This window comes from Nansenia antarctica (assembly GCF_963989245.1).
Source record: "Nansenia antarctica genome assembly, chromosome: 6".
Lineage (NCBI taxonomy): Eukaryota > Metazoa > Chordata > Actinopteri > Argentiniformes > Microstomatidae > Nansenia > Nansenia antarctica.
In genome coordinates, this window is record NC_137676.1 from 7,564,610 (window position 1) to 7,581,154 (window position 16,545).

Below are 16,545 nucleotides of genomic sequence, written 5' to 3' on the forward strand. Positions count from 1 at the left end.
CTGATCAAGTCATTAATCCTTCATGAGGCTCAAATAGCGTGGCGGCTCTGGCGCTCTCAGCATGAAACATTTAGATGAAAGCTGGAGGAGTGCGGAGACGGGAGCGAGGCACCTGACGTCAAGTTTAATTAGAATCCAGTTTGGGGCCGTGTTACCTTGACTTTGAAATCCCTGCATCCCACAGGGGAAAATGGAGACAGTGCCTGGGTTTGAAGATGTGATTAGACTTGGTAATCTAGGTGGCTGATGTGTCTGTTGTACTTGGGGAGAATGGCAAAAATATTTAGAAATCTTCACTCTTCACTTTATCTTATTATACAATCTGAACCCTGCCTGTGCTTTATTTTAGTGCTCGCTGTTCACATCAGAACGTTCCACTTATCTGAAGGGAGAAGTTCAAGTAGAAGTTGTGAAATTCACTTAATTAACAGTCGGAGGGGACTTTTCCACTTCGCACCTCGCTTGATATCCCCAACATCTCATAAATTAAAGCAAAACACTTTGAAAATGTTGAAAATGTTCACCCGGTTTGGTGTTTTCCAAAATGTGCCATAGGAATGGTCCTATGGGAACTACTATTCCCATGATGCTTCACCCGGCCTCACTCACATCACCACAGAGGTCAGGGCTCATCAACGTCACCTGTTGCCGTCCGTTTGTCACGTTTCCGCACCGAAATGTGAGATGTCGTCCCCTTGAGGAAAAGGCCCAGGGAGTGACTAAAGACTGTCTGACTTAGTGGAGCGAAGCTTCTGCAGAGCTCCTGCAGTTAGCGCACATTAGCATCAGCAGTTAACACACATTAGCAGCAGTATCAGCATCAGAATCAGAATCAGCATCAGCACCACCACCCCCACCATCACCATCACCACCACCACCATCACCACCATCACCACCACCACCACCACCCTCACCACTATCACCACCACTCCCACCACTACCATCACCACCACCACCACCACCACCATCACCATCACCACCACCACCATCACCACCACCACCACCCTCACCACTATCACCACCACTCCCACCACCACCACCACCATCACCACCACCACCACCACCCCGACCACCAACATCACCACCCCATCCACCACCACCACCACCACCACCACCACCACCACCACCACCACCACCACCACCACCACCACCACAACTGACTTAATGGAGCTGAGCACAATTGAATGTTGTTTTTGCATTTTAGCTTAATATAAATAAAAACTGGAAAAATGTAGGTGTTCTAAAACTTTTGACCGGTTGTGTAAATGGAGAGGACCTAGGAGTTTCCCTGACAAACACACAACCAATCAACCTCACTGAGTTAGAAACAGAGTTAGAAACAGAAGATCTCAAGTTAATACTCCTTCTCCACGTCCTCCTCCGACCTACTCCGATCTCCACCCCCGAACACCCTATTGTACTTTTGTAAGGAGAGAAACATTTTTAAAAACTTTTCTTCCTTTCTCTAGCACTGTCGACTGCCGACGGCATTTTGTTGTTATCAAATATTTTATTTATTTCCGACAAATGTACTTCTTGCTTTTGGATGAAAGTGTCTGCTGAAAATGACTCAAATGTGACATTTTGTGTAGTTTTCTGTGTAAAGCATTGTGTGAAATCAATGGAAACCACACTCAGAAGCCCGGCTAGCACGTCAGCAAATCTCTGAAAGAGTCTGTTGGCCTCGGTCAGGTTGTCTACTTGCTGTGCAGACCACTTCACCTCCTCGCTGTGTGGGTCTTCGAAGACACCATTTAACCAAGGGCTTCTTGTAGGCATGGAAACAATTATGGAAGAGTAGGCTACTTTTCCATTTAGCCAGAGAGTCTGACATGCCTCATGGGTACAATGCCCACCATGGTTTAACCTTCAAGTACACAACATTGTCTTGCTCATCCATTATTATGGGTCCCAATAGCCTCGTGTGACCAGCTGTGCTTCCTGAGTGTATTTAACAGTTTCATCTGCAGTTAGATTCGGGAAGGAGGGATAATGGGAGCTGTTATGCAAACGCCTTGACTTCTGTCTTAAAGGTTGGTTTAATTCACAGACTGCGCACTGCTGCTTACACAGGTAGTGTATGCACAGTCACTGACGCAGCATATTAATTCATGACAGATGACAGATTTCTACCGTGTTAAAAATCCAATGTCATCTGATATTTCATTGCATGTTATCTTGTGGCTCTGTGTGTGTGTGTGTGTGTGTGTGTGTGTGTGTGCGTGTGTGTGTGTGTGCGTGTGCATGTGCGTGTGTGTGTGTATGTGTTTGCGTGCGTGCGTGCCTGCGTGCATGTGTGATTGTGTGTGATTGTGTGTGTGTGTGTGCGTGTGTGTGCGGTGGCGGCCACCACCAGTGGGACGTGATATCAGTCTGTGTTTGTACTGTTTGACCCAGCAGCCCAGATGGAGAGGGGGGACAACATGTGCCAGAGAGACACACACAACAACAAGGTCCTTCAGGGCGTCTGCTGATTTTAAATCAACTTCTGCCCACTGACGTGTTTTCTCCCTGGTGCTTTGTAATAGCGAGCCTTTATATAAGCTCCTTTTGGCTCCATCGGGCTCCCTTTGCGTGAAAAAGTATTTTCATAGTCTATTATTATGAACTATAAACAAGCTCGTTTTTTTGCTTTTAGCAGTGAGAAGGGAAGACTTCAAAAACTCCATCTGCCATAAGGGAGACATCTCTTGGTTAATCATGTGCTGTTTTTTGGGGGGGGAAAACTGTTCTTTTACCAGAAAGCAAATCATTGCTGTTTGATTAATGCAGTCGCTTACAAAACACCACATCTGTTTTTATTATGAGGGAAAACCAAAGAACCTAGGCATCAATGGCCAAAAGTTTCACTACTTGCTAAACTCAGTTAGCAAGCTATCTTGACAGCATGCAAAAAATTGTAGTTTTTATTGTAGTTGCTCTTTATACTAAAAGTGAAACTAGGAGGCTAGCGCAGTGGAAAATAGATATTTAATTGACGTAACACAGCATACTATAACTCAAGATTGAAGCACTGATCCATAGTTGACTTTGTACAGTATAACCGAATGAGTTGACACAAATAAGGCATCTAAGGGAATTATAAACATACTTTTGGTGAGAGATTAACCTTTTTTAAGGACAACGGTACTGTAAAACAGTTTTTTTTTCTTTTTCTCCAAGAGTAATGCTGAAGCAATGGTTTCATAGATGAGTGAAGACATTCAAATACCAAAAACGTTTTAATGTACTGTACAGTAACAAGAAATGATGTATTTTAGACTGGTAGAATGTTTCCATGTGATAGTCAACATACGGCACAGTACCATTCATACACGATGAAACCTGCAAGTCGCTGCATTACAGTGTGCGTCAGGATGACCTTTGACCTTTGGCTGGCTGTACTGTATTATGGACGACATGGACAAGAAGAGGACAGATGACTGAGAATTGCATTCAGGAACTTGGAAACTTGTAACACCTCACCACGATCATCGACAACGTTCTCGTATACATGAAAAAAAAAAAACATACACATTTTTTTTTATGTACAGTTTTGTTTTACTATAAGAAACCTGAGGGCCATCAACGAGCGCTTGGCCGATTAACCCCGATGAACGTCTCTCTCTCTCTCTCTCTCTCTCTCTCACTCTCTCTCTCTCTCTCTCTCTCTCTCTCTCTCTCTCTCTCTCTCTCTCTCTCTCTCTCTCTCTCTCTCTCGGGGATTCAGGAATAAAGTCCAGTCTGAATTCGCTGCTGCTGCCGGAGATGAAGAGATGGGGGGGGGCAGCTGGAACAGTAGATTCTTTACACATGTATCTGACAGTTAGGATGTTCCATCCAGCAGGAGTGGTGCTTACAGTACAGGTCCTCCTAAAAGTACCAAATGGTGAAGTGTGTTCACCATCTGTGGGGAGGCATCGTTTCTCCAAAGCCTTGAGCAGAGGGTACTGGTAAGTTGAATGTCTATGTTACTGTGCTCTACCATAGGTCCTTGGATTGATCTGAAACCGACACAAGGAAGAGGCATTGTCACAAAGTCAAATGACCATACAGCTATATATATAAAGTCAATCACTTTATCTTAAACGAAATACCTGCCAATGCGAATGAAGTTTAGAAACGAGACATTTACATTTACATTTTTGGCATTTAGCAGACGCCTTATTCCAAAGCGACTTACAATCAATACATTTGAATACTAAGCAAGTGAATCATCAATCCATCAGTCGTAGCAGGAAGAGTAATCCAGCTCGGCCCGGGGCCATTGATAGAAGGAAAAGCCTTCTCCTATCACCTTCTTCTAAACCTATTATTTTATTTTATTTTTTACACTGGAGAAACAGAGAAACAGTACAAGGGGGGGCAATAGAAGTTTTTAGGGACTCAGTAGAGGGGAAAGCGGGTGTCTTTAGGAGACGCAGTGCTGAGGGGCAGAAGATGTCTCAGGAGGAGCAGTTAAGGTGTAACCTGAAGTCTACGACGGAAGATGGGTAGTGACTCTGCAGTTCTCACTTTAGAGTGATAGGAAAATGAAACATTCAGAGGTGATTGCACTAAACTGCAGTAACGACAACCTGGCACAGTGATGTCAGGATGACACAACTCACCTGTGAAGTTAGTAAGTTCAACGTTGGGGATTCTTCTTCTTTTGTTAATAGGTTGACGTGTATGGCTGAGTGTTCTGGAGAAAAGAAAAAGAACAGAAAAAAAATGTACAGAAAGAAATCAGCACCGTTCAGTTCATAGCCAATTTCGCTAAACTCCCAACACCATTTAATCTAAATAGGTACAGTATATGTAGTTCTGCGGGGAGCAAACTCTCTAATGAGTGTACAGTCACTCTCTCCACTGTGTGTCCTGTGTGGAACAGTCAATTGGGGTTATCTTACCCTGGTGGTTTTGATCTTGTTTCCAGCATAACACATCCAGCCTGAGTTGTCAGGGAGCGTCTTGCACTCTTCTCCCTCCAGGCAAGGCTCCATCTCACACCACCACTTCCCAATTACTATGGAGGCTGCAGGCGACAAAAACATAGGCGGGGGGGGGGGGGGGGGGGGGGGGGGGGGTGACAGTGACCTGAGTACCTCTTAGCCAAAGGAAAAGGCAATATCAGATAGCAGTACTGGCATGTTTGGCTGGCTCCGAGAGGGAATTTCACTGAATGGAATATCGTGACTATGACAGAAATCTAGGAGTGTGTATAAATGAGATGAGAGGTTTAGCTGTGACTGGACTCTAATGCAGGCCATATCCCTTAGCGTCGGGGAGGAAATAGCCTTAAATACGGCGTAAATGGGGTAGCACATTTCAGAAGTCTGACAGAGGTAAATATCCTGTCAGCCCTGACACAGACCTCAAATACCGTCACTCTGCTGGGTAACACTCGGTACTCGGTAATTGTGGCGACATTTCCTAATGGTTTGGATCTAAAGACACCACAGAGGAAGGGGGCGAGATTGTGCGTATAGTGCAGAGAAGCACTTCAATGTGATGACGCCGTTCGAATGGGATGTTAGCACTGGATCTCAACAGTACATCTGTCAGAAAAGCTATTTAGAAAGCCACAAATGAGATCAGTGTGCGTATGCCCTCAAGTTTAGTCAATTGGGCAGTCTGGGGTTCAAACAACAACAAACCAGCCACTGTCTTTGGGGGATGGGGCTGGAGAAATGCATCCACTCTCAAATGGATTCATTGACTGAACTATGGATGCAAGGACTGACCAGCCATGAGATCAAAAATGATCATTTTAAACATGTTTTTGAAGCTATACAGTGTTTGTTTACAAACAATGCCATAAAACAATCTCATATTTTGGATTCTGATGGGGTAAGACAGTTGAACTAAGCTCATTAGGCAATTATACGTTATATTCTTTCAATAATCAATGGATATATATCATTCATTTGTAAAAGTAAATGTTGATTGTACGAATCTCAGATTGCCCCTTTAGTCTCTTTTTTGAGCGTTTTTGTCTCTTACAAGAGCAAGACCAGGTGATCCTCTCCACGGCGTTAAATATGCATTACTATACATAATACACCAGATTTAGCTTTTCCACATCATGTAGGCTACACTGATACATATTAAACACCCTGGAGAACATCCTCCGGTGGTCCTGTTTTTCTCAGTGAGATAGTGAGGTACAAGCAGTCTGTTGCCGAGAGCCTGATCTCACCAAGGTTATGGTGCTATCTATCATTCAATAACAACAACTCCTGAGGCCATGTTTTGGTCCTGTCACAAATCAATCTCGCCTAATATATATAAAGAACCCCGTCTGGGATCATGTATTCTATTGATAGATTCAAACATGTGTTCTGGAATGCTAGACTATTCTCCAAGGTGCTGTATGTCTCCTTGTGAGAAAGGGATGTGGCTCTCCATCTTGAAGGGAAGATATGTTACCTCAAATCTGTTGGGAGAGGCTGAGGTAACATAAGAAATATAAATGTACAAACATGACATATGGTCGTTTTAATAGTACCGATGTGGAACAGTGGAATATGAGTTCCAATATCAAGAGTACCTATGTATAAAAGTCTAGACAACAGTTCTCATACACCTGTGAAACAGAATGTGACAGCAGCTGGGGAAAGCGGGAACAAGTCGGCAACCAATCAAAAGGTTCGGACTTTTATTTCGGAACATTTTAAATAAATGTCAACTTTTTTGAAAATCAATGACACACTCGCTAGTCAAGCCAAAATATTGCAATGCAATGGATTCGTGAGTAATCCCCACTACTACCTAGTTAGTGTAGACTAGAGTAGTACATTTGTCTGAATAAAATTATTTTTGATTGGTTGCCGACTTGTTCTTTCACCAGCTGCTGTCACATGCGTAATCTGGCAATTGCCTGTTGAAGATGACCTTAGATTACCTTAGATTACCTTAGAATTACCTTAGGCTATCTACCGCGACTCCTTTCTTATGGCAGGGTATTAATAATCAGTGTTTATCTGGGACACAAGGCATTGTTGGGGCGACTTTGAAAAGCAACTGACTTGAAGAGCAACTGTAAATATAGCTTGTATCTATTTCTAAATACGTACATACCCAATCCATACACACATCAAAGGACTTTGACCGCATTGCTGTATTCTATTGTTACCGTTATCAAGCCTATCTAACAAAACCGTATACAAATATGAATGTTGGATTTTTAACAAAACTGGAATGGCTATTAACATGATTGCCGGTATCTGCAATCATTTTTCAATTGTTGTTGTTAAGTCGTTCACTATCAAATCTGTCTGGAATGTTCTTTAAAGTTGCCTGAATGAAGCTCAGCCTTGGCACACATCTCATCTAAATGGACAGACTTGTATAGCGCCTTTGTCCAAAGCGCTCTATAATAGCCTCTCATTCACCCATTCACACACACATTCACACACCAGTGGCGGCAAGCTGCTATGCAAGGCGCCGGGCCGCTCATTGGGAGCAATTTGGGGTTCAGTGCCTTGCCCAAGGACACCTCAACAGGTGGCCAGCCGGGGGTTCGAACCGCCGATCTGCCAACCTTGCGATCATTAGATGCCCGGCTCTACCTCCTGCGCCACAGCCGCCCCCAGTCTGTTGCTGAGAGCCTGATCTCACCAAGGTCTATCTATTCAACAACAACAACTCCTAAGGCCATGTTTTTAGTCCTGTCACGAATCAATCCTGCGTAATATATATGAAGAAACCCGTCTGGGGTCATGTATTCTATTGATAGATTCAAACAAGTGTTCTGGAATGCTAGACTATTCTCCCAGCTGTATGTCTCCTCGTGAGACAGGAGGGAGGGACGTGGCTCTCCATCTTGAAGGGAAGATATGTTACCTCAAATCTGTCGTCTTACTCACCGTCAACACAGGAGGGCTTATTCCTGGTGGTCCCTGCAACCTTGCCTGGCAGACAGGAACACTTGACTGTCTGGGAGCGCTCCTCAATGCGGTTTTTGTTACAGCATCTGTGAGCAGCGATCACCTCACACGTGCCCCCCTCTGATAAAAGAGGAATAAAAATATATATGAAATATTACATATAGAAATTTATATTTTAAATGTTTTTTTCTGCTTTATTGAGATAGAGACATCAGAGATTGACAGGAAGGATGGGTGAGAGAGAGGAGGAATGACATGCAAGATATGTCGAGGGTCGAAATCAAACCAGGAACCTTGCGATTATGCGGCATGTGCATTAACATGCTACGCCACTAAGCGCCCCCCCCCCCAGCATAATCGTCAGGACAATGAACAATTGTAGTTGGGAGACGTTGGATCATAGCATCATGGTTTTCTATAGTCCCAAAAAATATTCCATGCTACTTTATCTGACAAACAGGTTGTTGTTTTCTTTGAGGCCTTTCTTGCCTAGCTAGGCTATGCACTCTGGGCTTAATCTGACGCAGTATCAACATAGATAGAAATGTTTTCATGTTAGTAATCACAGGATTGTTTTTACACATGAAAGCTATTAAAACGTTAGGCAGATTTACCATAAACAAGACTAACGGGTATTGTGTGCGTTGAGTAAGTGAGGCCCCTGAGGCCTATGATGTGTGAAGTCATGATGGAGAAGCGAGAGAGAGAGAGAGAGAGAGAGAGAGAGAGAGAGAGAGAGAGAGAGAGAGAGAGAGAGAGAGAGAGAGAGAGAGAGAGAGAGAGAGAGAGAGAGAGGGGAGAGACAGATCTATTTGCAGGATTAGAGGCCCGGAGGGGGTCTTTCTTCCATGCCTATGAATATCATGGTCCTTGTCATTATCAAAAGGCAGTCTGACACTGCCTGGAGGATTAGAGGACCTCAACCCCACCAATCAGAACGTCCCACCTGCAAACCAGCCCCTCCCCACTGCTGTCCTCAGAGTCCTCTACACCTCAGACAATCACACTCCACACCGCAACGCCTCAGTTGCTCTAACACAGCCGCACTAACTCAACACTGCAACGCCTCAGTTGCTCTAACACAGCCGCACTAACTCAACACTGCAACGCCCCGGTTGCACTAACACAGCTGCACTAACTCAACACTGCAACGCCTCAGTTGCTCTGACACAGCCGCACTAACTCAACACTGCAACGCCTCAGTTGCTCTAACACAGCCGCACTAACTCAACACTGCAACGCCCCGGTTGCACTAACACAGCTGCACTAACTCAACACTGCAACGCCTCGGTTGCACTAACACAGCTGCACTAACTCAACACAGCAACACCCCAGTTGCACTAACACAACTTCTTCTTCTTTTCGTTTCTCTGAAGCGTGGCGGTTATATGACAGTTTCCCATTTCTTTACACAGTCCTTTGCGGTTTTTGGTCGAACACTGCAAGGTCTTTGGAGCTGCAGGAGTTGGGTAGTAGAGGGCAGACAAGGCAGTGCTCCATAGTGTGGTCCGCTCCTCCACATTCACAAGTGGTTGGGCCGGTCTTGTAGCCCCGTCTAACCAGAGCAGCCCTGGATCCTCCTGTTCTCCTTCTGTTTTCCACTAACTCAACTGCACTAACTCAACACAGCAGAACCCCAGTTGCACTAACTCAACACTGCAACGCCCCAGTTACACTAACTCAACACTGCAATGCCCCAGTTACACTAACTCAACACAGCAACACCCCAGGTGCACTAACTCAACACAGCAACGCCTCAGGTGCACTAACTCAACACAGCAACGCCCCAGTTGCACTAACTCAACACAGCAACGCCTCAGGTGCACTAACTCAACACAGCAACACCCCAGTTGCACTAACTCAACACAGCAACGCCTCAGGTGCACTAACTCAACACAGCAACACCCCAGTTGCACTAACTCAACACAGCAACGCCTCAGGTGCACTAACTCAACACTGCAACGCCCCAGTTGCACTAACTCAACACTGCAACACCCCAGGTGCACTAACTCAACACTGCAACGCCCCAGTTGCACTAACTCAACACAGCAGAACCCCAGTTGCACTAACTCAACACAGCAACACCCCAGGTGCACTAACTCAACACTGCAGAACCCCAGTTACACTAACTCAACACAGCAGAAACCCAGTTAACGCAGTAACACCCAGGGCCGGCCCTATGACTTTTGCGGCCCTAAGACTTTTAATGTCGGGGGATTGGAGTTTTCATTGACAGGTGTTTAGTTGACGGGGGACTAAAGACACACACTCAATAGAAATAAATTAAATAACATATATATTAACATTTGAGAAGTTAAATAACAATAAAAGTCAACATTTTCAACTATAAAAGCAACACACTTGCACATAACAAGGTCTATAACTAAACAAGTCTCTCTCTCTCTCTCTTTGTCTCTACTCAACACTTTCGCTATCTGTTTCAAAAAGCCCTATAGGTACTATTATACTATAGTAGGTGTTGCTGAGGTAATTTAGTACTCTTGCTCTGAAAGGGGGTCAACAAAAATGACGTGACTGCTTTCCGCTTATTATAACCGTTTCACTTTTCGAACCACTCATTAAAAAACTATTTGGAGCAATTTGGATATTTAATATGCTATGTATTAAAAGAATAAATCAAACACAAATGTAATGTTACAAGAAAACAACAAGGCAAGAAAAGCTTGCCTTTATAAATTATGCAAATCAATCATGTTACCTAGCAAGCAAATAGCAAGAAATCAAGCCTGTTCTAATGAAAAACTTTTCAGCTAAATGTAATACATTCTTTACTTTCTAGCCACCTTGCCAGGTTAAAATTAACTGTGGCTATGTTCTGCTGAAAGTAAAAAAAATAACCTTAATGTCGGAAAAAACAAATCTCCAGCTTACTAGACAGACACTTTAACCAACTTAGCCAGGTGACAGGAGCTTGTAATAATGAGAGTGAAATGACCCAAGGTTACCCATAATGCAGTAGCCCCCCTTCCACGTTTCGTCAAACGGGGGGGGGGGGGGCGGGGTGCTGGGTGCTAGCCTAGCGGAGTTTTGGACTGACAGACGGACGCTTCATCGGACGGGGACGCTTCATCGGACACTAGCCCCCTCTAGTGGTTGTGGCCCTAAGTGACCGCATAGACTGGGGGCAGCTGTGGAGTGGGAGGTAGAGCCGGCGTCTATTGATCGCAAGGTTGGCACGATCGGCAGTTCGAGCCCCGGCTGGTCTACGTGTCCTTAGGCAAGACACTTAACCCCAAATTGCTTCCAATGAGCGGGCCGGCACCTTGCATGGTAGCTTGCCGCCATTGTTGTGTGAATGTGTGTGAATGGGTGAATGGGTGAATGAGAGGCCATTGTAAAAGTGCTTTGGAATAAGGCGCTATACAAGTCAGTCCATTTATCATTTAGACTGTGTATACCTTCGGCCGGCGCTGGCAACACCCCAGTAACACTAACTCAACACAGCAACAATCTACACAACAATTACACCTGTAGGCAAGAAACAGGGAGAGTTTATAATGTTGTGGATGAGTGATCGTGATCCAATAGCTAAATCTCTTAGTTATGTTTGCTTTACTGATCCACTCCTCTGCTCACTTAACCTTGTACTATAGCTTCTTATTTCCTTACATCAACTACTGTAATATAGTCTGGGCTGCTACTTATCCTTCATACCTCAACAAATTACTTGTTATCCAGAAGAGGTTCCTTAGGATGATCTCTCACTCTAACAGATTCGAACCATCTGCACCTCTATTTAGGAAATATTCATTATTACCCATCAATAAACTGAATATTTTTCAAACATGCTTATTCATACACAAATTCATCAACAACAAGCAAGATCTTCCTTCTACTTTCCATAGTTTCTTTATTTTCTCATCTGACATCCACTCTTTTTTTTCTTTTTTTTAAATTTGTTTTTCAGATTTTTATCCTTTTTTCACCCAATTTGGTAGCCAATTGAACCCAACCTAGCATCCAATTATCCCCTGCCTATTGCGAAGGATCCGCCGCACGACCCCGTGGCCGGCAGTCCCAGAAGAGGCCGCCAGGCAGACTAGCTGACTGGCTCCTCGAGCCCAGCACCTGTTATTCCGGCACCCCGGGGGCGCTGTTGCGCGACGGATCCTTGTCCGGAAATACTCCTATACCGCCCTCGGGAGCGGCCGCCCAATATGCGGCTCCCCGTGTGTGCCCCAGCCATATCCGGATCTGGCGAGCTGGGATCCGAACCCAGTCCCCGGTGGGCAGCATGCACTAGTGGCCAGTGCTTAGACCGCTACACCACCGCGGGGCAACTGACATCCACTCTTATCCAATAATGACCTCCACTTACCCTTCTGCCGAACCTCTAGCCACCAATTAAACATTTGTTATAGAGGTCCGAGAATCTGGAACACCTTGAGCTCGCCACTGAGATCAACACCTCGATCGGCTTTCAAAAAGCAACTGAAAAAATATCTAATCTCGTTATGAGCTGTTTATTTTATATTGTAGTGCTTTTCCCGTTGAAAGGTGGGCAAGATGGAAATCTATGTTTATTTTTTTACTAATCTTACTATCCTATCTATTTTCAGTTTATTTTATTTTTTTTGTCTTGTGTGTTTGTATGTGCTATCCTACCTTTCTGCCCGATGGATATGATTTTGTTTGTGGTTTCTTTTCTCCTATTGACGTGCAGTAAGTGTCCCTTGATTTTTATTTGAAACATTGATATTGACGTGGAGTGGAACTCTGTACAAGCCTTCTGGGCTTCGTTCCCTCCTTGCACAATTTCTTGTGTGCTAAATAAACAAACTAAACTAAACTAAACTTTACACCTGTCTAATAACAGTGTTATTACTCCGGAAATGTTTAATACAAATGGTATGGTCGTACTGTATCTATGACTCTTGCTTGATCCAGAAAATACAGTCAAAATACTTTACAACAAGGCAGACATTTTGATTTGTCTCATAAGATATCTGCAACCCAATTTTCAAGAGTTAGTGTCAAAACCAAGCTTAATATTAAAGGGGCTTACGTTGAGGCTTGTGAGGAGTGAAATAATTGAGTCATCATGTCAGAGATTGGAGAGATTATCCAAAAAGTCCCCTCCTGACCCTTGAATTAAAGGAAACCACGCACAACCACCCACCTCCCTCCCACCCACGCTTGCACCTTCATTAGTTCATTAGCAACAGTTTTCACTGGAGGAATTTTAAGACACCAAGAGACTGCAAAGTGTTACCGTTGGAATATTACAAGTTATGCCTGGAGAAGCCTAATTTTAGGACTTGTGATACATTTCACCCGAGGTACGCAAACATTTTTAATGATTTTCAGGGTGTGACATTATTAATAATTGTACATTACTCCATCCCATTCTCTCTGGAGAGTTTGTATGAGCCTGCTGTAGGTCAACTACGAATTGACTGCAAATTGCAAATATAATAGCAGCCGTGCAGGAAGCTAAGCTGGAGACTGCCAAGGGGGTTAATGAGTGGAAATAATTTTAATAGAATGATTAAACACTAACAGTAATTGCCACCGTTTTAATTGAGGGGGATCCCAAAAAATATATTAGACACCACCGCTGCTTTCCAATTCTCTGACCACAATTCTCAGCAACTCATTGAGTCTCGAGGCTACAGAAGTGTTTTAGAACACTGTCAACAGCCTTTTTGGATGGAGCATGTTGGGAATGTTTTCCACCCCTGCCTCTCTGAGCCTGCTTGCCGGCTGTGGTACAGCAGGGGCATATTTGCACAACGTTAATCATGATGTACCACAGAAGGAGTCGGGCATCAGTTAAAAACAACAGCCTACAGGGGTTTGTTGTCTTGAATGGAGGTTCTTAATTGCAGAAGACAGCCCCAGATTCCTCCTCTTTGATCTATAAAAAAACACACTACTCAACAGAATGAACTCTGCCGCTTGGTGAGACGAAAACGAACGGGAGAGAGAGTTAGAAGAACTAGAGTCTGGAAAAAAGCTATATTTGGAAAATCATCACCTCAGATGAATACATTAAAATCCAATAAAAATGCTAATAAGGGTGTGAGGTATTGAGGTATTTCTAGCTGGCAGGTGTATGCAAGTCGATGCCTTAAAACAAAAGTAATGCGACACTGATGAGGGCTCCTTAAGCTCACCCTCGGCTTCACCGTCAGCCTTGCGACTGCAGCAGCAACCTCTGTGTGTGCTCCAAGACCACATCCACATCCACATCATGAATATATCATCAGGAGATTGAGAATGACATGGCTGGAGAGATGGAAACTGCCTCATCAGGTGGGGGAGGGGCTGGAGTCATGCAAGGATATAATTGTTTTCTTATTCCCATTTCCCCTCCATTATCGATGACTGTGAACAAAGTCAGCCGCCCAAAAGACAAATTACTTTAGATCTAACTCTCTGTGTGTGTGTGTGTGTGTGTGTGTGTGTGTGTGTGTGTGTGTGTGTGTGCGCGCATGCGTGTCTGTGTGCGTTTGTCTGTCTGTCTGTCTGTCTAGCTACCTGCCTACCTACCTGTCTGTCTGCATTTGCGTATGTTGATCGGAAGCTTTGATACGACATACACGACATGTTATTTTTCTTAAAAGCACAGCGAGTATGAGTGTATCTTCTCTTTCTCCATCTATAATAAGCACATTCTGCGCCTAATGATCTCCCTTCTGCCTTCCTTCTGCCATTCTGAGTGACAGGGTACAGGATCCCACGGCGATCATCCTCCCATGGGTTCGGGGGTATATATGACAGAAACAGAGGGGAGTCTGCTTGTGTTTCTCGCTTTGCTCAGCACCCCCCTACTACTACTACCACCCTACCTCTATATTACTCTGAACCATCGGCGCTGCCAGAAACCGAGTTACAGCCAAACACAGCTTGAATACAACAGGCCTGGTAGGCTACCTCCTTTTTTTAGCTGTAGAGGCACTGACCTTTTGGTAGTGATTGTGTGTCGGAGGTGGTTCGCCGAACTCTTTGTGCTACTTTTTGTGTTTTTTTCTTCTTTTTTTTACCGCATCGCTGTGTCTGAGTGAGTCCTCTATCTCGGGGAAGATAAGACACTGTTCCCGAACGAACTGCGACAGTGTCTGTCCATAGAAAACTGTCGCATCCGTGGCCCCTGAGGGAGATAAATGTTATATCATCACGATCATGGAGATGGATTGGGAGCTGCGGTTGTAAAAGGGCTTACAGAGGCCGCGTTTTAAGCACTTCAGCAACTCAATTAACACTGTAATTAGAAACATGAGTAATTGGGACAGGTCACAACACCTTGGGGGTGGTCACTGGCAAACCCGGTCGCTGATTGGAGGATAACTGAGGATAAGTGGACTCGCCGCCAAAACAATTAGACATGTGCTGAGACCCCAGCGAGACCCATTGGAAAACCGGTTATCGATTTTTGAGGCTTAGTTTAGAGGTACATGCTGTAGAGTCTAACCATGCAAGAGAAAGACACAGGACATTGAGGTTCTGAAATTGTGTGGATCCGGGGCTCTCGGCTTAATAGACAGAGAGCAGAGGCCACGTGGGAGCAATAAGTGGCTGTTCACAAGCGATGAAGCGGTTATTGCACAGAGGGAAATGGCCGGTATATCTCAATAGAAATGTCACTATGCAATAAGTATGCTATGACTTGCTGTCAACTGTAATGAGCACAGAGAGTGGCACAGTCCCTGGAGGATGTGATTGCAGGTATTGGATCTCAATGGGCATGCTCTTCTCTCACCATCTGTCCGGTGCTGTGCTGTGCTGTGAGTGTGTGTGTGTGTGTGTATGTGTGTGTGTCTGTTAGTGTGTGTGTGTATGTGTGTGTGTGTGTGTATGTCTGTTAGAGTGTGGGTGTGTGTTTGTCTGTTTGAGTTTGTGCATGTGTGTGTCTGTCTCTCTTTGAGTGTGGTGCGTGTATGTGTGGGTGTGTATCTGTCTCTCTGCCTGTCTATCTGTTTCAGTGTGTGTGTGTGTGTGTGTGTGTGTGTGTGTGTGTGTGTGTGTGTGTGTGGGTACAGGTGTGGGTGAGGGTGTGGATGTATATGTGTGCGGATGTGGGTGTTGGTCTGTGTGTGTCTGGGTGTGGGTGTAGTGTTGGTCTGTGTGGGTGTGGGTGTGGGTGTAGTGTTGGGTGTGTGTGAGGGTGGGCGTTGGTCTGTGTGTGTGTGCGGGTGTGTGTGTGTGGGTATGTGTGTGAGTGTGGGTGTGTGTGGGTGTTGGTCTGTGTGTGTGCAGGTGTGTGTGTGGGTGTTGGTCTGTATGTGTGCGGGTGTGTGTGTGTGTGTGCATGCATCTTGTTTGTCTGTTAAGGCGAGTCAAGTGTTGTTTATCTGTCATCACATTGAAGTATACAGCACAACCAAATGCCTGAAGCAGAACAGCTCTACAACATCAATCAACATCAACAACAGAATGTAAAGTTAATAGAGAAAATATAGACAGTAACAATAACATAAATCATTAACATTTACATTTTCTGGATTTCGCAGAAAATGCCTTTATCCAAAACGACTTACAAATACATTTGTCTAAGTAAGTGAATCCTCTATCCATCAGTCATCGTGAGAAAAAATGATCATATAAAATGTTCATACATCAGGGTTACTTCAGGATAAAACAAGTAGCTTAGGCAAGATTCCGATTCCGATTCAATGTAATTGTCATTGGCATAATACAAGTACAGTGACAACAAAATGCATTTGGCATCCAG

General features: G+C 44.4%; 1 protein-coding gene across 1 annotated transcript in view; it reads right to left on the reverse strand.

The window, feature by feature from the left end:
- Positions 1-4,633: 4,633 nt before the first annotated feature.
- Positions 4,634-16,545, reverse strand: part of LOC308159803 (chemokine-like protein TAFA-1) — a gene marked incomplete at both ends in the record, with an annotated part of 32,519 nt that continues 20,607 nt past the window's right edge. Inside the window, 3 exons of the mRNA XM_080533619.1 lie at positions 4,634-4,663; positions 4,872-4,996; positions 7,830-7,970. Coding sequence (XP_080389745.1) covers positions 4,634-4,663; positions 4,872-4,996; positions 7,830-7,970 — 296 coding nt within the window. The remainder of the gene's footprint in view (positions 4,664-4,871; positions 4,997-7,829; positions 7,971-16,545) is intronic.